Source organism: Alternaria ethzedia, assembly GCF_023757985.1.
Source record: "Alternaria ethzedia strain BMP 0044 chromosome Unknown scaffold_14, whole genome shotgun sequence".
Taxonomy (NCBI): domain Eukaryota; kingdom Fungi; phylum Ascomycota; class Dothideomycetes; order Pleosporales; family Pleosporaceae; genus Alternaria; species Alternaria ethzedia.
The window spans coordinates 585,651-607,682 of record NW_026056207.1 but is presented as its reverse complement, the minus strand read 5'-3'; the positions used below and the strand labels follow the sequence as shown (position 1 = coordinate 607,682).

The 22,032-nt window shown below is 53.0% G+C and overlaps 5 protein-coding genes across 5 annotated transcripts; 3 read left to right on the top strand and 2 right to left on the bottom strand.

Annotated features, from left to right (window-relative positions):
- Nucleotides 1–2,422: 2,422 nt before the first annotated feature.
- On the bottom strand, nucleotides 2,423–4,627 carry J4E87_006334 (uncharacterized protein; the record flags this gene model as incomplete). Its single annotated transcript, XM_049377939.1, has 1 exon — nucleotides 2,423–4,627. One exon carries the CDS (start codon nucleotides 4,625–4,627, stop codon nucleotides 2,423–2,425), a length of 2,205 nt encoding a protein of 734 aa, XP_049232506.1.
- A 1,009-nt stretch (nucleotides 4,628–5,636) lies between these two features.
- Nucleotides 5,637–6,086, top strand: J4E87_006333 (uncharacterized protein; the record flags this gene model as incomplete). The annotated part of the gene is made up of 1 exon (XM_049377938.1): nucleotides 5,637–6,086. The coding sequence occupies one exon, from the start codon at nucleotides 5,637–5,639 to the stop codon at nucleotides 6,084–6,086; it is 450 nt and encodes a 149-aa protein (XP_049232505.1).
- An 8,889-nt stretch (nucleotides 6,087–14,975) lies between these two features.
- Nucleotides 14,976–16,146, top strand: J4E87_006332 (uncharacterized protein; the record flags this gene model as incomplete). Its single annotated transcript, XM_049377937.1, has 3 exons — nucleotides 14,976–14,981; nucleotides 15,144–15,875; nucleotides 15,937–16,146. The coding sequence occupies 3 exons, from the start codon at nucleotides 14,976–14,978 to the stop codon at nucleotides 16,144–16,146; spliced, it is 948 nt and encodes a 315-aa protein (XP_049232504.1).
- Nucleotides 16,147–16,472: 326 nt separating this feature from the next.
- Nucleotides 16,473–18,654, top strand: J4E87_006331 (uncharacterized protein; the record flags this gene model as incomplete). Its single annotated transcript, XM_049377936.1, has 5 exons — nucleotides 16,473–16,480; nucleotides 16,560–16,737; nucleotides 16,867–17,576; nucleotides 17,703–17,715; nucleotides 17,899–18,654. The coding sequence occupies 5 exons, from the start codon at nucleotides 16,473–16,475 to the stop codon at nucleotides 18,652–18,654; spliced, it is 1,665 nt and encodes a 554-aa protein (XP_049232503.1).
- Nucleotides 18,655–19,103: 449 nt separating this feature from the next.
- On the bottom strand, nucleotides 19,104–21,827 carry J4E87_006330 (uncharacterized protein; the record flags this gene model as incomplete). Its single annotated transcript, XM_049377935.1, has 3 exons — nucleotides 19,104–20,135; nucleotides 20,668–21,389; nucleotides 21,446–21,827. 3 exons carry the CDS (start codon nucleotides 21,825–21,827, stop codon nucleotides 19,104–19,106), a joined length of 2,136 nt encoding a protein of 711 aa, XP_049232502.1.
- Between the last annotated feature and the right edge of the window lie 205 nt (nucleotides 21,828–22,032).

The window sequence follows — 22,032 nt, the reverse complement described above, 5'->3', positions numbered from 1 at the left end:
GTGCCTCCGTGAAACCACAATGGCCAGATCGCAGTAGATCGTCGATGGTCTGGTAGTAATGGAAACTGGGAATATCTAAGCAAATCCGAGGCGGATGATAGGCTTTGTCGCCATCGCGATGGTCAGTCCGCTCCGCCGCGGGTCGGGAGGCGATGGCAAGATCTGCTATCGCCGGAGCGCATCGGGCAATGTACTCCAACTCGTACAGTGTAGCTCCGTTGCACTGCCCGTTTCGGAGGTCGATAATTGGCACGTCCTTAGTAGCCGCAGTCATGGCCTTGCCTGAGAGCAAACAGATTCCCGATAGAATAGTGACACTGCGCAAGCCCGAAGTCAAAAGACCTTGAACCTCCGCGTTCGATGATGGTCCAGCGAAGTGCAGCCACTGCGTCGAGGATACGATGTTCGCCGATGTCAGAGAAGTCGGGAAGTCGAATATGGTCTCGACGAAGAAGGCGATTTTGGCTGTGGCCCATTCGTGATGTTCCCAAGGATGACCTCCGACAATTCCGTGGGGCGAAACGGTAATCTTGGTCTTCTTGTTGCCCACGGAGCCGATGAGTTGTTCAAATATCCTAGCCGTATCGTACCCTCTTCTTACTGCTCTTCTGTACCGGGGATGCCTTTGGACGGCCTTGAGCTGAGTGGAAAAGTATCCGGTGATCTTCGCCGGGAAGCATCGCATGCCGGCTCCAGTATCGTAGAAACGAATCGTACATATGTCGTCGCTTGATGTTTCCAGGTTGGCAATCGGGAAGGTCATCGTTTCTGTTTGGAGGCGCGGTCCGCGCAGCGTGCTTGGACTGCAGAGTTGGCGACTCCAGCTCTGTTCAGCTCACGTAAATAACCATTCTCGATCTGCTCCGGCATAGATTCCATTCATCCTTCAGGAATGACCGTCCTCGAAGCTGGGTCCAAATGATCCCCAGGACAGTCTAGTGTGCGAGACCTCCACAACCTCCCCTCCACCTCCCGAGGCGGTCAAACATGTGCTCGCTTTGAGAGGCCGAGAGATTGTGTAAGATATTGTGGATACGCGAAGGATTGCATCCTACCATGGGGCACCTTGCCCGCTGTGGCAGATAGCGCCTCCATGCGAAGTAAGAACAGCTAAGGCGTAGCTCACTGACCGCTATGCCATCTCACTTCGCTCCCCGGTGCGGTGCGGTGAGTACGATCCCCTGAGATTGATCTTGCGGAATCAGATTCCGCGGGAGCAGCCAGCGGCGCGGGCGGGTAGGCACCGATTTCAACTTAAGGGATGACTGAATTGAGAAGCGAAGCGCGAACGGTTGACGCGAGTTGAGCGGATACAGCGGCGCGGGCGGGTAGATACCGACCTCAGCTTTGGGGATGACCACGCCTCCATGCGCAACAAGAACCGCCGTGCGAAACTCACAGACCGCCGCATCACCTCACTATTCGAGACCTCCAGTGGCGCGGGCGGGTAAGTGCCGATGTCAGCTGTGGGAACGACTGCATTAAGAAGCAGATCGCGATTGGGTGGTCGCGATAACGATTTACCAAAGTGGTGCTAGAGTGAATGATGTGAAGGATGTGAAGGATGTGAAGGATGCGCGTAAGTGCGGAAGTCGCGATGACGTAGTCTCACCCTTGCTTAACGGCCAAAAGAAGACTGCCCTTGCTTCCTGGCGAGGAAGGAACACAATGGTCGGCGAGGAAGGAACAACACCCGGCGCGGAAGGAGCACAATGGACGGCGAGGAAGGATCATAATGCAAGTCGATAATAGGAAAACTACCGTAACCGATGTCGCGACTGATGCCAAATCGGAAAGGAAGGAATGTCGCGACTGACTATCATTCACCGCTGGATTGACCCCTTCTGTCCATATCTGCGTTCATCATGAAGGATCGCGTAGTATCGATTGCACCCGCAGACGCGAGCCTAGCTTCAGTAGGATTTCGTGTGTACTGCCGGTAAGGATGCGAATTGCCGCATGCTGGAGTTGGAGATGCGTGCTTAAGGTTGTCGTCTTCTCATAGCCAGCCAGTGATGCTTCAGAGTAGTACCAGACGCCAGTCACCGTGGCGAATTTCCTTCATTGATGATGTGGGCAATCTCTAACAAACGAAGTAAGCATATCAAGATGGGTAACACTTCAGAAAGGAACACACTATCAGAAACTCGACTCCAGTAGCAAGCCCACCACGTCCCCATGGCGCATAAATTGGGTATCAATCTTCAGCTCGTATCTCATCTATCCAGTATCCAAACAAGAAGAAAAGTCCTTCGTCGCTTCATGCGCTTCGTCAAACGTATCGACATCCAAAGTCCGCGGAGAAAAGAAATCCAAACGCCAGTGATGCAATCTATCGGAACCCAAAAAGAACCAAGGAGATAGATGGTAAGAGATGTTTCCATATGTAAAGATCCTTCTTATACACACGCGCTGTCCGGTTTTATGAAGCCTCAGCCAAGGCCTCACCAAGCGCATCCGCATCGTAATCCTGGACCACGACCTTCGCCGGCGCATCGGGGACTTCGTCGAAGAAGCCCCAGATCGGTCCATTCTGGTTCACGCCGCTGGGCCGCAGCTTGGGCTTGTCCTTCTTCTTCGAGCCGTCCGCATTCGTGGTCGTGGTGCCTTCGCTCGACTGCGTGTCCTGCGTGGACTGCGTTTCCTGGCTAAGGATCGAAGGCGCGCGGGTAGCCGTCGGCGATGTGACGGGAGCAGGCGATGAGCCCCATTTGCCAAAGACCCAGCCTCCGACCTTCTTTGTGAGACCGGGGCCGCTGGAGGGCTGGGGGCCGTCGCTCTTCCGGGGCCCACGCTTCTGGTTCGCGATGCTGGAGTAGAGGAAGTCGCGGTTGGCCATGCTGCTCTGCGATGTCTTGTTCGAGAGCGTGCCGTGCGCGGTAGCGGTCCAGGGTGTGAGTTCGGGGCCGACGGAGCCAGAACTTCCGGGCGTTGCGAATCGCGCTGCATTGGAGTATAGGAGTTGCGAGGGTCGTGACTGCAGTGTGTGGATGTCCATGCCGGAGACTGAGATGAGGGATTCGTGGGACGCGTGGCGGCGTAATCCGGGGCGCATGGCGGTCATGGGCGAGACAAGGTCGTCGGGCTCGAATTCGCCGTTGGACATCATCAGCGATGGCTCGGCCGTCGATAGCGAGGAGTCCTCGCTTTCCTCTGGGATAGCAGCCTGAGGCTCCGGTTGGAGGTAGGGCGAGAGCGTAAAGCTGGCATCTGAGAAGGAGTTGGCGGGGCTAACAGCTGATATGACGGCCGTCGCAGGACTGCTCTTAGCAGTGAGTGCAATCGGCGTGCTTGAGCTGCGCATTGTCGAGAGATTTGGTGGCATGAGGCCGCGAGACTTCCGTCGCAGATGCTTGTTTCCGCCCTTAGCGACCTCAAGAGTGCCAGACGACCTTCGCAGCATCGGCGGCAACGCATCCGGATCGGAGCTGTAGTCGTTCGATTTGACGGGCCCGAACATGGGAGACTGGAAGTCGATGGAATCGGGAGGGCTGGTGGGCCGGGAAGAGTCATACGCCTCGCTGAAGACACGGTCGTACATGGACCCACGGTGTGAGTCCGAGACGGGTGACCCTGCGAAAGAGCCCGGCGTGAGGGTCGAGGCCTGAGACCATCTGTGCGAGTTAGGCACAGTAACAGCAGTGTGTTCCAGTATTGTAGCCGTAGACGAGCGATCGAGCGTTGCAGGCGGGTCGAAGTGCGTCGGGGTGAGTGAGAAGCGCTTCTTCTTGGGCCGTCGCTGCGCCGGTGGTTTGGGTACATTTCTGGTGACCTTCGGACCATGGTAGTGGTGGTGTATGTGCAGTTCCTGCTGTAGCGAAGCTTCCTGTTCCATTTCCAGTTCCTTCTGCAGCGACGGACTCGTGACGTCCTCATCGGGCCGGGGTGATGTCGAGACAGGCTGGTGAACCTTGAGTTGATCTCGCAGGCGTTCGACTTCCTCGTTGGAGTTTCCCAGTAGCTCGCGCAGTTCGAGTATGCCATGTTGCAGGTTCGCGTTATCGAGTAGAATGTCCTTAACAAAGTGGGAGACGACGTTGGGCCCGCCCTTGTCTGTCCCAGCTTTGGCCTTGAGTCTGCCGGCAGCGGTGTGGAGTTCGCCCTCGACGACCATCCTCCGCTCCATGCGAGCCACGACCTCCATGTGGCGCTGACGCTCGGCGCGGGACTCCTTCTCGATGCGGTCGATCTGGTCCTGGAGATCTCCTATAGTCCGCTCGGCCACCTTCCACCGCTGTATGGCTGTGCGCTCGTCGACGATCTTGGCGTCCAGGCTGCTCTGAATCTGCGACTGCTCTCTTTCGAGGTCAATCAGCTGGCGCTCGAGCAGCTGCGTGCGTGCGGCCAGGGAGCTGAGGCGGTCGATCTCGTCTTCGGTGGAGCGCAGCGTGTCCTCCAGCGCGCGGATGTGGGCGTCCGACTCGGCGACGGCGTTGTTGAGCTGCTCGAGCTGGTCGAGGAGGTCGCGGTTCGCCTTGATGGTCTGCGCATTCTTGGCCTCGAGCTCGATCTTGTCCTTCTCGAGCCCTTCGATGGTGTTGATCATCTCCTTGCGCTCGCGCTCCGAGTCGGCGACGTAGGCCTCATGGCGGACGAGCAGGGCCTGCAGGGCAAAGGTTAGCGGCATGCGCGGTAGTAAGAGCCGCTGCTACGCTGCAGGGCAGCCAAACATAACATGCGGGAGTGAGCGACGAACCTGGCCCAGCTGTGCAGCCTTGGAGACATCTCTCTCCAGTCCTTCTAAGAGTCTTCCGTTGTGGGCAAGGAAAGCGCAGTCATGGCTCCCACAACAGCAGCGAGGCCCTGGCATGGCACCAAGGCCGGCCGAGTCCATGTGTACGACCCCTCCGTGCGCGTAAACAAGTCGTGTATAGCCGGCGGGAGCAGCGTGGTGAGTTAAAAATGCGTCGCAGAGTGGTGGATGGTGTCGCTCATGCTCGAATTAATTATGAGCGAGTAGGAGCTACATAGGAGGGAGGGAGCGGTGGCAGGAAAAGCAAGCGTCGAGGGAGTGAAGCGTTGTGGTGGTCGCTAGTCGGGCGCGTCGAGGGCTGATTTGTTGTTCCTGACTATGCCGGCAGGCGGACCACGCTCCACTTGCCCAGGTGTCCCTGCCAGCTCACACTCCCCGCCCACAAGCCTGCCACCGCCTTTTCCACCACCCCATTCCCTGTTTCGCCCACACATACAACTCACCCGGATCCGCACGCGCATGTGATATTACACTCTGCGCGCATCCTTCACTTCATCCCCCAGGCTCGTGAACGAATTTCCCTCACCAGGCCGTCGACGTCAACGGCGCTCGGACGCACCGTTTTCGATACCCCTGCGCAAATTCTAAGATTGCACATGCGAACGCCAATATCTCGCAATCTTAAGCCCAAAACAAACACGATGGTCTTGGCGGCTGCCTCCGCGATGACTTCGCGCTGACTTGGACGCACTCAGGTGTGAGGAGGCGAAGATGAGTAGGCGGACAAGGTGAGTATATAGGTTGAATACTGGTGAGTCCCAGGCAGGTCGCGCATCTTCATATCGAGTCAACTCTTTCGTCTTGTCAACCCCGCGTCACGTGAACCACTCCAGCTTGTCCCCAGGATCCAATGACTCAACGAATGATTTCAAAGACTACGACGATGCGCATCGCTCCTCCGATACGAAATGGTTCTCGATTGCGCGATTTACCATCAACCGCAGTCACCAACACCCGCCGCCTCCACGTCTCCGCAACTTCCACCAAAGGTCACATTCCTCCGACGCCAAGACCAAACCACCAGGCCGAGAACCCATCCCTCCCCTCTTTCAACCTCTTCAAACTCGTCCGCGACGCCAAACCAGAGGTCCGCTACACCGTTTACGCCGGTCTCGGCCTGATGGCTACTGTCGAAACGACTTTCTGGTTCCACGTGCTGCGAGCCAAGTTCTTCCCGCGGGCATCGGCAGAAGAGCAAGAGAAGGCTGATGCGCTGCTCCAACGTTTGAGCGAGGCCATGAAGAACTATCGTCACGTGTGGATGACGAATTACAACCGATACTACGGTGCGCATGTGTGGGGGCTGGGGTATGGAGGGCTTGATGGACTGTAAAGTTGATCAGTGGTGAGCTCTGATTCATGCCCGCCATCGGCTGTATCGTGCATGACAAGGCGCCATTTGGCAACAACTTATTCATACCCCGCGTTTGGTGTCCCTGGGCTCAATACAGCCCTTGCGAAGTTTAGGTCTCTACGAGACTACTAATGTCATGACACCACCGTAATGTTTTTCTGCATGTACAAACATATTCCAACTTCGCTCACTTTGTTCACACTACATACGTCGAAAGTGGCATGTGCCAACTTGAGAAACTTGATGATCTGCCTGGAGGTAAAAACCGATGCGATTGGGTGGCATTTTCGTGGCTACACCGGTGAGCGACGCATGCGTCTTTCTGGGTGCGTGATTATGCATGCGTTGGCTCGGGCTCAGATGCATGACATTGATTGGCCCAGCCTTTCTGGCGTGGAGTTCTTGGCCCAAGCTGTCATTTATAAGGGAAGTTCGATCCCTCGTCGCTCGTCTACTGCGCTCGATAGTGAGGGCATTCTCCGCACTATGGTTCCGAACTGTATTTGGATACAAAATGCACACACCGAGAAGATCACCGTGGTACTTTCGTCAAACCGACCACATCGACTGGTAGTCGGTGCTAACGCTGAAGCTTCTGGCACTGGCGGAGGGGCTGGTGTCAATACCGCTGTACGCGCTCCTGTTCCATGGTCCTTTGCATCGAAACGTGCTTGAAACTCGTTTACTTACGAGGTGAACACAGTTGTACGATGAAGCCCCAACGAGGAAAAATATCTACCCGAATGAAATAGCCAAGTTCACTCTGGCCTCGTCGTGGAGAGAATCAACCGGCCTGATATCGATATACGGCCGCGACAATCCCCAAGACCCATACATAGAGAACGATCGGTTACTAGCTGGTACGAAAGCAGTCTTCAGGGAAAAGAAGGATCTCAAGATATTTCCTTATAACAGGAATCGCATGAGAGACCTGCACTCTGAATCCTATGTACCGGATCTGTGAATCGGAGGTTCTCATAGTCGCGTAGCCTGAATTGACGTCGGAATTGCAGGACCGTTTTTGGCGCACCGAGGATACTCATGAACGAGACTACGTTTGCAATGTGACAGCTTTTGACCTTCGCCGTGTCGTCGTTTCCTTTACAACGAGCTACCTTGCATTGCAAAGGCGCATCCTGTAGCGCACACGTGAGCAGGGTGCTGTCGGAGAACCTTATCCCCCGCTTACGACAGATCTCATACCTGAATTCCCAATCCTGCAACATGTTGTGCACAGCCTTGATGTTGACGCCCTTCTATAGTATGACGTCGTAGGGCACAGCTCAACGTTGCCCCACCTCAGCCGCATCGATCATACAAAGGACTAGTGCCCATTATCGCGAATACCTTAGACCCAGTATTTCACACACCATCGCGGTTATGGTCGACTACAATTCCAACTCTGACCTTTCATGGTACTTCAACGACCAAATCGACCCGGCCTTTGCTTTACCAGGTGGCCCTTCCGCTGGGCTCGCTCCTCAAGACATCTTCCCCGCTTCCAGCTTAAGTGAGTACTGCATAGAATCATGCACGTCGTAGTTTGACTAACAAAGCATAGCCTTCGACCCGTTTCAAAATATCATACCATACGAGCTCCCCGATTACCCCACTACCACGTCCCATGTTGCGCAACTCCCACAACCGCTTGACCTCGATGCGTTCATGAGCGGACAACTGATGGATGGTATCACGCCAAGGTTATCCCTAGCACGAAATTGTAGGCACATCTGCAATGTCGCACCCTGCAACGGCGCAACCTTCGGTCGAAGCCACGAGTTGCGCAGGCACCACGCCTCCAAGCACGACGTGCGCAATGCGCGCTTTTGGTGCCCGATCGATAGATGCGACAGGAGCAAGCGGGAGGGTGGAAGAGCCTTTCCGCGCAAGGACAAGATGGTAGATCATCTCATGAGGGTACATAGTGATCGAGTTGGTTCTGCGGAATGAGGATGACCTGGGCGCGTGCTCAAACAGCGTCGTCGCTTCAGGTCGGGATGATTCGATATTTTTGCGCCCATCTGGGGTGACGTGCTCTTTTCGTCGATTATCGTGGCGCATCGGTAGAGGGTTCCCTTTCGTTCACAGTCTACACATCTTGTGATTACGCTTTCGGTGGACACCGGTAGAGGGGAGTTGACAGATTCGGCTGCTTTATTATACCCATTTCTTCTTCGCAGGTCTATAGCCTTTCCGAGAGTTCCCTTGGCGCAGTACGAGTTCTTCTCAATACAATTCTGAAAACTCTAGCTCACTACAAAACCGTAACCGTACAATTTCCGCGATCATCTACCTCTTCGAAGAGTTTGGGGTCAAGAATTCTTGGCAAAGCCAAAAACTGGGTTTTGAGCATCTCAGTGGTCACGTTATAGTCAAGATCTCTGAAAGCTTCTGCAACCCCTACCCGCCTGTAGACCCCACGCTTGTCCCCAGGTAACTCGTGTAAGAGAAGGCACCCTACGAGACCAGCTCGTGTGCATCCAGGGTATGTTGGCCTGGCAGAACAAATTATCGGCATGATGATAGTGCTTTCTATCCAATTTCTTGCTTCTCTTTCCTTGCTAAGATCGAACCTTCGTGAGACAGAGGCTTGGACGTTGTCAACGCTATCTTCCTTTGGGGTCGGAAAGGACCATTGATCAGGAAAAAAGTTGAAAGTGAAGCCGCCTCGGTCTGGTCCCGAGCCCCAGTAGTACTGATCATTCGTATCGATCATGATCCGAATGGTTTTGAACGTGCTGGGGCATCGCATTGGAGTGCCGCGAAGTCGTAGTCGAGATCTTTCCTCGTAATCGAAATGTTCGACGTCACATATATGCTCTGCTTCCATGCGTGCGAAGTGGGTCCAGAGAACGGGCTTACCCAGTCCTATCCATGACCAACTTGGTAAACTCGGCAAGACTGTGACTGTGGTAGAGTCCTGCGATACACTGTAACCATCTCGGGCTACTCCCCACAGTATTCCCCGATGAAGGTATCCGTCCCACAAACCACATACGTACTGGTCTTTGGCATGTTTCGTGTACTCTTTCGTGATACCGGCAAAGGCAGGGATGCGGTCTGCAGCATACGTAAGATGGCGGCGTGTATAGTCTCCAACGATGTCAAACCAGCTATTGTAAAGCGAAGTCTGTAGTGTGTTAGTTCATTTAGATAGATTGATAAAGTTGACACCAACGTTACCGCTACGAAAACGGTTGAGGCTGAACCGCCAGGTGCTGTTGGTCATGGTTCGAAAATTGTGATCCAACAAGTTGTTTAGCCAACCGTTAGGCCAGACCTCGTTTGCAGCCGTTGTCTTGCACTGCCAGTACACTTGATCATCATTAAAGTGAACGGTACGGGTAGCCTACCGATTAGTGAATGGTACTTATGTGTGATAACAGAAGCGCTTACAAGTAATTGCTCTTGTAACGTCCAGGCTCGAGAAAAGATGGGGCCTTTCTTCATCTCCTCCCAGGGGTTATCACGGATGACATAATGCTGCTTTCCTGTCTTGCTAGTGACAAGCACGGGGACATTTCGATTACAACGCTGGGGCAGCATAAACCCTGTTTGTCCATCGGAGAAACCAGAAGCAGAGATATTACAGCTAGCGTTCCTGTACACATCATGCATTCGAAGCGATTCTCGCTCCCAATCTTCAGGATCATCTTGCACAATGCAGAGTGAATCGATCCAGACGTACTGGAAGCCTAGAGTCACTGTCGCGTATAGGGCGTCCTGGAATGTCTTGGAAAGCTTGTTCACAGGCAGCGATGTCTCGAACGAAAGCAGATTCGCGCAGGTAGTTGTGAGAAACTTGACGTTACCCCAACAGTGGGAAAGAGTAAGGTATGGTGTTCCTGCAGGCAATGAATCGCCGCGACATACATTCGCCATCACTTCGCGGCTTGTACCAATGGGCCGGACGCAAATGAGCCTGGACGGCAACGTCCTACATCCTGTTTGCGGTGGGCATTCGGCATGCTCTGAACAGCATTCCTCAATCCATTTCCGAATTAGAGAAAACGTTTCCTGTGATTTTATCGCAGGATGTAGTTCAGTACGGATGGCGCTTGGCTGGCGTTCTGAGCTTATCAGCTGCGATACTTATAACGCGTAGGGATATTACCTGTGACATTCGAATCCAGTAAGAAAAACGTCAACGCGCGTTGAGAGGTGTCCTTTGTAGTGTAAACCAAGATAACAAGCTTCAACGGGTCTGGAGGTATACCGCCTGAGGCTTCCAGGGAGGGCTTCCAATAGTACATTGTATATCCAAGAGGCGTGAAAGCGCGTCGCCCAGACCGTCCGGACCAAGTATAAGCTCTCCAAGTCCAATTGCATATGTGACAACCTTGTTCTACTGCTTGGAAGAATGATTCGCTGTTATTATGATGTCTTTGGAGATCTTGGTCTTGATCTTCTCCTGGTCCTTCATGGAAAACTTCTCGACACCTCTTACATAATTTGGTCTCAGACATTGCGCCAGCGACGTGTTCCTTTTACTCAGAAGGTCGTTTCCACGGGTGCTTGCATGCGCATCTTCGACAGCAGCGATTATGACGAATTGACGACCGAACTGGTGTGTTTGCGGATTCGAAGTGCAATTGTTTGCACGAGGGCGTATTAGTGTCGGCTGGTGTCGCGCGGTGTCGTGCTGGAAGGTGACTTGGGGACATGACGGGGCGAAAGCGGGGCAAAGCCGATGACGTGGGCTCCACGGGGCCACCACCACTACCAATGCAGCAGGCATCTGCACCTCATCCAAGCAAAAGGCTGAGCACCCTAGAGCCTACATCAACGCAAGCTGGTCTACTTTGCATAGTTTTATCATAACGTAGTAGTCGGCAAACCGATTGACATTTTCGTTGTTTGGGGTGCCCAGGCACCCGCTGGACTGATCGCGCAAAGTTCGCGACACTCAACTAAGCGACCATCAACGCCTGGAATGGAGCTTAACGCTATCAGATTGCCTGCATGGAATGACGAAATATCTTGCAAGCGTAGAAAGATCGCACCGTTCAGTATGCAGCATGTGCAGTATGTCATGGACTGAAAAGCGCCTTCTCTGCCCGATGCACACATCAGTCTTTGACGTCACGCTCCAGCACCACACTGACGGACCAGGTGATATTCTCCAATGATACTGATACGCACATTCTTGCTTTGGTCTTGGTAGAAGATCCCTGAGAGGCTGTCTTTGTGGCGTGATGCCAACATCGGGCTACCTTTCGTTGCGTGGTAAAGAAAGCGATAATGAAGTGAATCCGTAGATATAGCTTAGTGCGTTGGCTCGAGATTTGGCGCTGGCATGGATGTAGGCCAGGCTCGGCCTCGGTGCGACATGGCATGCGTAGCAATCTGAGTCGAAAGAGAAGTGTGTAGAATGCAGTCTCAGTCTAGTTCGTCCGCATCATTATCTTTCGTCTCCTTGTTCATCTTTCCAGGTTCGATACCGTGCATATCGTCTGCAACGTATTCCATATCTATTCGGAAACGCACATCGACTTGATCAAGGATGTGGCCGGTTAATGTGGTGCATAAACGGCGAAGAGTAACGTGGATACAAGCCTGTGCTGATTCCAGAGGGATTGTTATGCGATCTGCAAGGCTGCTCCCTTCTGATTCCAATCGCGACGTTGAGCCATCATCGCCTTGCACTTCCACGCCTAGCAGTCGAATATTCTTTATGGAATCGCCCAGTATAATTACGGGAGAGACTCTTGAAGAGCTACTGGACGTCCTTATCATCAAACCAAAGCCGTGGGACGCGGTGCTGGCCATTGTGAAGATGCTTTCAGGTTTCCATTCGTTCGGGACATGAACGTAATTGCTATCCCAAGATGATACCATGAATGAAGAACTGTGGAACTCGAAACAGGCAAGCGCCCGGTCGGGACCCATGTGCTCGACTGGAGAGAGGAAAACGTCGGATACTATAAGAGCTTTGGGATCAAAGGCATCACTATTAAGGCTCCTCATATCTACCATAATAGGGGCTGTGTTAAGGCGAGCGTAATTGGATGTCGGAAGCAGCTCGAGAACGATCCCAAAGAGGTGGAATTTGTATCCTGTCAGGGTCAAAGGCAAAAGTGCGACCAATTCGTCCTTTTTTCCACTTGGCTTCCTTGAATAGCGGTTGGTGATCAATGGAAGATACTGGAGGCCCGGTTTGTATCCAGTCTGAGGCACCTTCAACTGCACACCGCTTTTGACCAACTTCAGGGAGGGGTCGTTGAGTGCGTTCCACTGTGCGTCAACGACGCTGCCCATCCGAGAATATTCGATGTAATCAGGAAGGCACGTTGGCTCTTTCGCACACTCCTTACATGGAGTTCTCCTACAGAACTGCCTGGCTGAGTACGCGAGCAATGGTGCATGCTCTGGCACACCAGGGCCATCCGCATCAGTATTATCGTGAGTAGCGAAGAGGAACAGCGTATAGTCGGGTTCGCTCTCAAAGACTACTTGCTGTAACCTGCGAAATGCCCGACGTCCCCCTTCGCCGTAAAGTAATGGCATATTCGCATCGAAGAGACCGAGCAGACAATAAGCCATGTCTTCGGACTTAGTGACCCGTCGATGCGCAGCCCATGACATTTTCTCTGCAGCGAGATATCTGTCCTTCTGAACTACCCAGACATTCTGAAGAGCAGCAAGGGCGATCCCAGTGATAGTTGCGATTTCTTCGGCTCGCGATGCTTTAGAGCCGATAAACGTCCAGTCGGCTGCGTAAAATTCGACGCTACACGGTGCCAGTAGTTCCTGTAAGGTCCAACCGCGGGTAAACCACAAGCTCTCTTTGAATGCTACATCCAATCCAGCCTGTCCGTTGGGAACGTCACTCAGATAAGCGTAACAAAACTGAGCCTCTTGGTACCACCGAAACATTGAGTTGATCGCCTCTTGAAGCTCCGCAGAGCTGGATTTGTCGATGCAGCAATTGTCTATCCAGATCCAACCGAATCCGTCCTTAAGCGCGCGTGCGCAGGTCCCCTGCAATTTAGGAAATCCACGTTTGGCTCGGGCTGGGTTGCTGATGTCGCTGATAGGGACCTTCATCACATCCTCGAAGAGAATTTCCTCGTCTTCCCACCGGTGTGAGAGGATAACGTACTCAGGTGTTTCACCAATGAACGTCGTGAGCGTCAGGGTATACGTGTTGAGGAGCCTCATGTTTGCGCACTCGTCGTACTGTGCCCAGATGGTCAGGCACGACTACGATTTTTTTCCGTGATGCAAGGCTGAAAGACTCTCTAAGTATAAGCGGCTAGAGAGTAGTGCGAGACATGTGGGATCACGGCGGTCGCCTCAAACGAGCCAGAGTCGACATCATGCTCCAGGTCGTGCCACATGCATGCATGCGGGGTAAGATAAGGTGAAGCCTGCGCTCCAACTCGTGACTGTGCAAATCATCGATGCATACGTAGGTCTATGCTTACGGTACTCTCAAGCTGCGGTGGTGGAGTGGGGATGAAATTGCGACAAAATGTGTAGACTTCTCGCCGTGGCAACTCGCAGTGAACGCGTTCGGGGAACAGCGAGCAAGATTGACGCGCTAATCTCTCACGTGACCTGCCCCAGCCTCTCCAATTCCACCCTAGTCTAGTCCTAGGTGCTGCCTCGACTGCGTAATTAACTGCGACAAGCCACAGCGTCGCTGCAGAAATGTTGTCATAACTTCAGCTATGCGTAGGTATCGAGAAGAGACTTCGATGACGCCTGGAGATGCGCAGCGGCGAGCGACGCGAACTGCCCAGGCTGCCTCAGGTTTTCCCCGCCTACCAATACTCACCGGCCGCGTTTCACAGCCTCAATGTGCCTGCGATACAGACACAAGACCTGAGCATGCGTCCACAAGCGGAACTTTGTGAATGCACGGATGACGTGGCGCAATTCTGGCCCCCAATTGATGCAGACAAAGCTCCGCCTCGATGCAGAGCCGCGGCCCCTTCGGAAAATCGAAGGCTCGCTTCCTTCATCCCGTCTTATTCACGACGACGCGTTTCGAACCCTTAGCATCTACGCGTTTCTCGCCAGCTGCTCAAGAGCCAATATATTTCCAGGGCCCTGATGTCGGGCACGCTACGCACATCTCCATTGATGGCCAACAACGGCGTCAACGCGGTCGAGATGGCGACTATCGCCGAGGCTCCAACAGCTGCTAAAACCTCCGTTGCTGCAACTTCAAGGACGGTCACTCCAAGCCCAAACATGCTAAAAGACGAAAAGCCATCAGTTGGATCGTGGCTGTGTGCTGACGGTAGATGATATCTAGTCCAAGTGCCATTTGCAGGTGTCGTTAATCTTGAACAGGCCCCTATCGCCGATACATAGAGGCCTTGAGCGAATCTAATCCTGGCCTGAAAAAGGCCGATCCGAACAACAAGGAGGAGCCGTTGAAAGACGGCAACGTGTTCGTCGCGCTCTTGGACGCTCCTGCTACTGGAGCATCTGGTTTCACAACGACTGATTTCAGAGGCGCGAATGATCTTTGCAAGCACTTTCAGTCCGCGAGGCACGACCACAACCGACGACGCATTTACATCATGGAGGGGTTGGCACCTGATTTTATCGCAGCCGTTGGCGGTCACTTCTTCATGGATCCTTCATTCTTCCAGCGGCAAGAGAGGACATGCGTCTGGAGTAACGACTTTACACCAGTGAGCGATGCATTGCCCCAGCCCAGCTTGCTAGACCCACAGCAGGCTTTTCAGCTCCAGTATTGCGAGTTACGTCACTTCAACAGGGCACTTGAGAATCGTTACTTCTTCTGTAAGCGAACGAGACGGCACGTAGGCATGACAGCATCCCGTCAGAAGGAGAACAGCACAATCGGGATACTACGGCGTAAAGTCGGGTGGTGGTCTCGCAAGACCGTGAATGGCGGTTGGGATGGTACGTGATCTTCACACACTTGATCCTAGAATCACTCTCGAAGATATCTCGCTGCTTCAGAAGCTCGACACCGGCTCGGAAGACGAGATCAGCAAGGAGCAGTCCGAGTGATCTTAGCTGACTCATGCAGTGGTTATATTGTGTGATCCCCAGCTGGTTGACCTACACCCTCCGCCCAAAGAAGTCAATCCCGATGACAACACGCTTCGTGAAATCGAAAAAGGCGACGTACTTGAGAACGCACCCTTTCAGGAAGGTTACGTTGACTTCATTCCACCCGTCCCTCATCATCAGATACATACCAAGACCAAACATCCGCATAAGTCGATGCTGCACGACCTCCTCCACTACTATCAGCAACATTCTGATCTGTTTTCCGAAGACGAATGGGCCACGCCCAGTACATCAGCAATCTTCCTAAAGAAGATAGTCGCCGCGCACTACCTTCAGCTTGTCGACTACATCAAAGCAATGCTACCTTCGCTGGAGCTTCGACTTACTACTGCTTGGGTTGAGGAACAAGGTCAATGGAAAAGCTTGCAGACTATCTCGCGACGGTGCGGCAACTATCGCGACGATCTCGAAGATGCATTACTCAGTCTCGACTATTCGCTAGATGGGCAGATCAACAAGTCCGTCAGGTTGCATTCGCACACGTGGAAAGACTGCGAGAAGGACTTCCAATACGTCTACTTCCGTCTCAAGATCCTCAAAGAACGCGCCGATAATCTAATCCAGGCTATGACCGGACTGGCATCGATCGCAGGTAACCGCCAGAACTTGGAAGAGGCCAAACGCGTCAAGCGACTCAACCTTCTCGCCCTGTTGTTCATTCCCCTGGCATATACGAGCAGCTTGTTCAGTATGCAAGACAACTACGCACCGGTAAGAACACCATGAACATATTGTTAGTGAACAGTTTCTAACATCTCATGCGCGGTCTCAGAACCGAAGTGAATTCTGGGTCTATTGGGTCAGCGCCATCGGGGTTGTCGCATTCACCGCCGTCATCACGTGGATCCTGGACAATGCTTTGAACGACGAAGCGCAGTGGACCTGGAAACCGATCACCTTCCTCAAATTCTGGGGCGTCAATGAGCAACAACCCCAACCCGGAAAAGTGAAGAGAAAGATGACTAATCTCTACCGGCTATGATCATATGCACAGGGCTGTCTGCACTACCTGGCACGGCTTCAATACTTTCACCTCTGCAGATTGATTGTAATGTCTCGCTAAAATCGAGCTGCTTCCATGGGAAAGCTTCCATTGTCAAAGCACTTGGTGGGTGCTTGGTGCACTTTCGCGCCATTTCCCTCTCGTTCTCAGATCAGATGCATACGGTTGTTCTAGCATTCCTAGCCTTTCATCCTTCTTTCTTATTTTAATCTTACACCATATTGATACCTGACTAACAACGTCGTCATGAATGAAGTCCCGAGACCACCTGCTCGCCTCTGCTGCATGTGCCACCGTAAAGCTACATGCATGTGTACGACATGCAAATGCAGCTACTATTGCTCGACAGAGTGTCTGCAGGACGACAAATCCGTTCATCAGCTACTCTGCAGGGCTTATCGAAATTACAAGACACAGATCCCTCCTGAACCCGGACTGTTCAAGGCCATCTTCTTCAACGCCAGAAAGACCGCGCCCGAATGGGTATGGGTGAGGATGACGCCTCAGTCCGGCGATGAGGGCTTTGCTCTGCAATACTATCTAATGCCAGATGACCAGAGCAAGGGACTCGTTAGCTGTGGGAACTCATCCTACAACTGCGTTTTGAAACGCTCGCACGATACTATCCACATGCTTGGCTGCCTTGAAGCCTGCCCAGCTTTACCGGATCAACTATGATTGACTGGCGTCCGAAACAAGAGCATGGGGAATCTTGCGCCCGAGCTACTGCAATGCTGCAAAGGCAACATACTCTTCGTCGGCCATCGCGCACATCTAGATATGACCAGTTTCCGGCATATCGTCGACATGATGCACATGGAGTACGACAAATCACTCCGCCAACTTGGAGGAGACAAAAGAAAAGGCTACATCCCTGGTGTGCGCATCAACTGCATCGGTGATCGACTGGTCAGTGATCGTCCATCACTCGAGGCTTGCAAAGTCACCGACAGCTTCTACGAAAAGGACGAGAATCTCCTCATGTGGATCGCGTCCAAACTAGGTATCAGTCTTTTCGCTCGCACTATACCCCCAGCGCTGCCATGGAGAAATCGGAGCGGCGGTTACAAAGGCTTGAACCATGCTTGGAATTTCGGCTTCGCTCAACTCAACCCTTCTGAGTGGTCGGCCAGCCTGGGTAGTGTTTACGTCGCGAGGAAAGACAAGAAGCCATTGTTTGTTGCTCACATTGCGGCTCTGATGGCATATCTATACTCCATCGGTAGTGGGCCAGTTCAAAAGATTCTAGACAGCAAGGAGCCGTGGAACCTAGCCTCTAAGTTCGACGAGGCTTTCGAGATGCACAATGACGTCTTACTTCGAAAAGCCTGTAGGGAGGGTTTCGAGCGGTTTTGGATGAAGTGGATGGAAGAAGAAGGGCGATGGAAGTATGGGGATGTCTCTTCACCGTATGCGGTCTAGTGCTCTAATGCGTTCATAGCGCCATGAAGCTTCTAGATCGCGTCTAGAAGTACAACCCGTGTATTTGAGAAGTGGGATGTTTGTCGCAGGATGCGAAAGAATCCGGCGTCCAGGTCCGTCGGCCTGGTGCGAATGGTGTTCCGGTAAATGTGATTGCACTAGAACTTCGCCCATAGTGTTCTGCCGCTCTGCTTAATTAGCCAATATGCATAGGGCTCACTAGCGCGTATATGCCATGATACATATAAAATATACTAATGTGCATCGTGAGCATTGGCAGTATCTTGGGAATCTCAGTCCAAAATGCAGCTTCTCCACCTCCTCCCCTTCCTGGGCGTCGCCCTCGCAACCCCATTGCATCTACCTGCACCTCCGCCTCCACCTTCACATGCACCCGCACCCGCACCCGTACCACCTCTCCCTCCTCTCTATCCCCACACTCACGCCCCGGAAAGTAACATCAAATGCCCCCTAATCTTCGACGGCCGCATCACCAAGAACCTAACCCTCCCATCCTTCGACACAGCCACCGGCTCCACCCCCTACAACCCCGACTACGTAAAAGGCGAAAACCGCACCTGGTCATCCATTATCCTCTTCCCCAAGACCACACCTCCATCGCGCTTCGACAACCCGCTCCTGCACAAACCACTCGAAGTAACAATCGACTCCGGCTCCCTCTTCCGCGCAGGCGAAAACCTGCAAACGGGGTTCCGCCGCGCAGGTCTCTTGTTCAAAGATGATCTTAACGACGCCGGGGCTGATGCCTCGGATAACGGTGTCGTGACGTTCCACTGGAGTATCCGGCAGGATGAACACAGGCCGCTTAATCTGAGCCATGAGTATATGAACGTGTGGCATGAGAAGGGTGATTACAGCGGTAACCAATTCATGGTTGTGGGTGGTGTTGTGTTGGTCGGTGATGGCGGGACGGGCGTGGATACGAAGAAAGAGAGGGAGATGTGGAAGGTGCAGAATGCGAAGAATGAGTTTGTGTTTCAGACGAGGATAGTGAGGGGGGAGTGGCAGAATTTTGGGGTGCAGTTGGATTATGTTGGGGAGTAAGTGGCTTTTTTTCTTTTTCGTGCGATGAGGTTTGGGTGGGGATAAGGGCGCTGACGAGATAATTAGTACGATCAAGGTTTATTACTCTTCGGGTGATGAACCGTTGAAGGCGGTTACGGAGGCGACGCCTAATAGCAATGCTGGTGGTGGGCAGTTGCAGATTGGTATTGCGAAGAAGCCTACGGAGACTGAGACGGTGGTGTATGATGGGTATCAAGAGCACATTCCTCTCCGCGGTGAAGGACAAATCTACGGTGGTATCTTTGTGGAAGATAGCTCGAGTGGGTGTGTCAGTCTTTGAGTCCAGTCAGAGAACGGTATATGGGTGCGCACGTGCGGACAAAATAGATTGCGGATTCGTAGACTGTAAAGTCAAATTTGTTTCATCAAGTATGCGTCATGACTAATATAGTCAATACCTACACTATCTAGCTATCTAACCCAGGTCCCTAGACTATGTAAGGAGAAGTGATATATCCATACTTCGCGTGTCCACCGTTTTGCATGAAGTTGAGATAGAAGTCTGCAAAGCCCTGTTTCGACGCACGGGACAGCAACTGCTGTGAACTTGCTTGCTGAACGATGTCGATAAATGGAGTCAAGTCTTGATTAGGACCATGAGGTCCCCCGGGTAGATTGGATAGTTGTGCGGAACTGAAGCTTTCGCGTACACAGTACTCGCGTAGTGCGTCTATGTGGGCGCAATGAAGCGGCTTGAGGTCTTTGCGGATGATCATAATCGAGCCTGTCAGCATCCGCCACTGCGCCGGGTTGAGTATCCGCGCGTCGAAACTGAGTGAGTACGGGATAATCGTGTCGCCATAAAGACGACGATTCCTCCACGGTACAGCAGGCTCGATTAGGTGTACCTCTAACGGGATGCCGATCTTGTCACTTACAGGGATCTCAAAGATACGATCAGTGTCGAAGAAGGTGTTGTGGAGTGTATTAATCGGTTCGTATTTTGGTCGCTTACTGATGACAGTGTCGCCGAGGCAATTTACACGAACGCCCTTGATGGGGCCTTGTATCCGCCTCTCGGCATCGATCCTGGCATCGTACCAATACGAGCGCAGATCGTCGATTATGTGCCGGAAGGATATCATGTCGAGGTGGTATCGCAGACCGCAGAATAGCAATGGTCCTTTGTAGCCATCCACTAGCTCTGGATCAATGCTTCCAACGCTACCATTTGGCCTCCCTGCGAATTTTGTCTCACCGTTTGTGTCGGCAGCGAGAAATCCGACTTGGCTGATTGGTTCGTGGGGACGTTGGAGAACCCGGTTTTCGTCGTTACTGCCTGTTGACTGTGGCGATCCGTGGACCTGGGACCGTGGTGGAAATGGCACGCTGTTGCAGTGGATGATCATCGCCTGATCAGGCTGATTGCAGTCTTCGATGCGTAGCCATACAAAGACAGGCCCCGGTCCATCCTCTGAGAAGAATATTGCGCGAAAGTGTTCTAAAGAGGGAGCCAAGCTCTGGTGGAAGTCCTCATACGATTCGCACAGAAGCTTGTGAGTTGGCCCGTCATCCTCTTGACAAGCTTCCGAACAGTATCGGCTACAGTCGCACTCAGGGCAAACTATCGTGCCGGGCTGCGGACACATCGAACATAGCGTTGAGCTTGTTGAAGCTTGAGTGGTGGATGAATTTGCCATTGAATCGTAAATTTGACGGCCCTGGGTAAAGATTGATGGTGGTTGAGGTCTGTTAGATCTTGTAGAGGCAACAGATGAATCGTGCATTTGGTGGGATATTTGTAGGTCTGTGAGACAACTAGCAAGACAATCGTAGAACGCACGAGACGTATCATGAGACAACGTTTGCTGAGCGTGATGTTGTGCCTGGGCAACTGATAGTAGAATGGATGTTCGTAGAAAAAGGGAATGAGACGGCAAATAGGGTAGTGGAAAACGCTGTGAGAATAGGAATGAAGGTATCGTGATTTGATATATACAGAAGAAGGGGTTGAAAGAGAAATCGTTACCAGCATTAAGCAACTTAATGTACCATGCTCTTTCCAATCTCACTTTCCCAGTTGTTCGCCCTCTCGAAACCGTTCGAACGGCTTTGGTAGTCCATCATTGCCTGCATGACCTCGTCTCGTGACGTAACGACAAAAGGTCCGTATTGTACGATGGGCTGATCGAGCGGCAGACCAGCGACGAGAATGAACCGTGATGGCTTCTCAGCACCCTCCTCTACAGATGCTTCGATGCTGTCACCGTTGCTCTCGAAAACAACGTTGTGGTATTGTTCGATGGGCCGCGATACGCCGTCGGAAGAGAAGATAGTGGTGCCGTTGAGGAGGTATGCGAAGGCATTCCAGCCCTTTGGTAGGGGCTGCTTGACCTTGCCGCCGGGCTGGACTGTGAAGTCGAGCAGCCAGACGGGTGTGTATGCCAGTTCTTTCAGACTCTCGGTGCCGTACGCTTGTCCGCTGATGACCTTGACGTGCACCTTGCCGTCGTCCGCGGTTGTCTCGGGGATCTCCTTCGCTCGTAGGTCTCGGTAGCGGGGTTCGCATGACTTCAGCTCCTTGGGCAGATCGACCCAGAGTTGCATTCCGACGTTGGGCGCGCCGTCCTCGTTTTGGCGCGGCATCTCGGCGTGGACGATGCCGCGACCGGCGGTCATGAATTGCAGGTCGCCCTGCTCGATGGTACCCTTGTTTCCGGCGAAGTCTTCGTGGTCGACGGCGCCGGAAAGGAGGTATGTGATGGTTTCTTGGCCTGCAATAAAAAGTCAGTATGTAGATCCTAAGTACTCCGTCGTGCTCATCACGTACCTCGGTGTGGGTGGTCAGGGAAGCCTGCGCCTGGTGGAATGGCAAAGTGGTCGAGCATGAGGAAGGGAGAGAAGTTGCGGAGTTTGGGGGTGCCAACACTCCTCCTCACTTTCGCTCCCGCGCCTTCGGACTGCTCAACAGCAAGGAAGGACTTTGCGATCTTGCGGGGCGCATCGGTAGTGAACTTCTCGTCGGGGATGACGGGCAGTCCGCGGAACATGGTCGACATATCTTCGGTGGCGTTGTAGAAGGGCTTCGTAGTCTTCGCTAGGGATGTGACGTGTCTCAGTGACTGTGTAAGTCTCGAGAGCATGTACTCGTTGTTGTATACTGCAAGTGCAATTGCGATGAGGGCGATGAAGAGGGAGGAAAGCGTCTTCATGGGTCGGGCGGGGGCGCTTTATGCAAAACGCGACTAGGGGGACGAGAATGTTCGAGGGAGGCTTCGGGGCGGTCTGGTGTGGGTGCCATCGTGAGCTTGCTTGGTTGGTAAAGGTTTAACAATCCGGCGCGTCTTAACCTGAGGCTTGGCGGAGAATGCGCTGCTTATGTCGAGCATGACCAAGCAACACTAATGCGATGGTGGG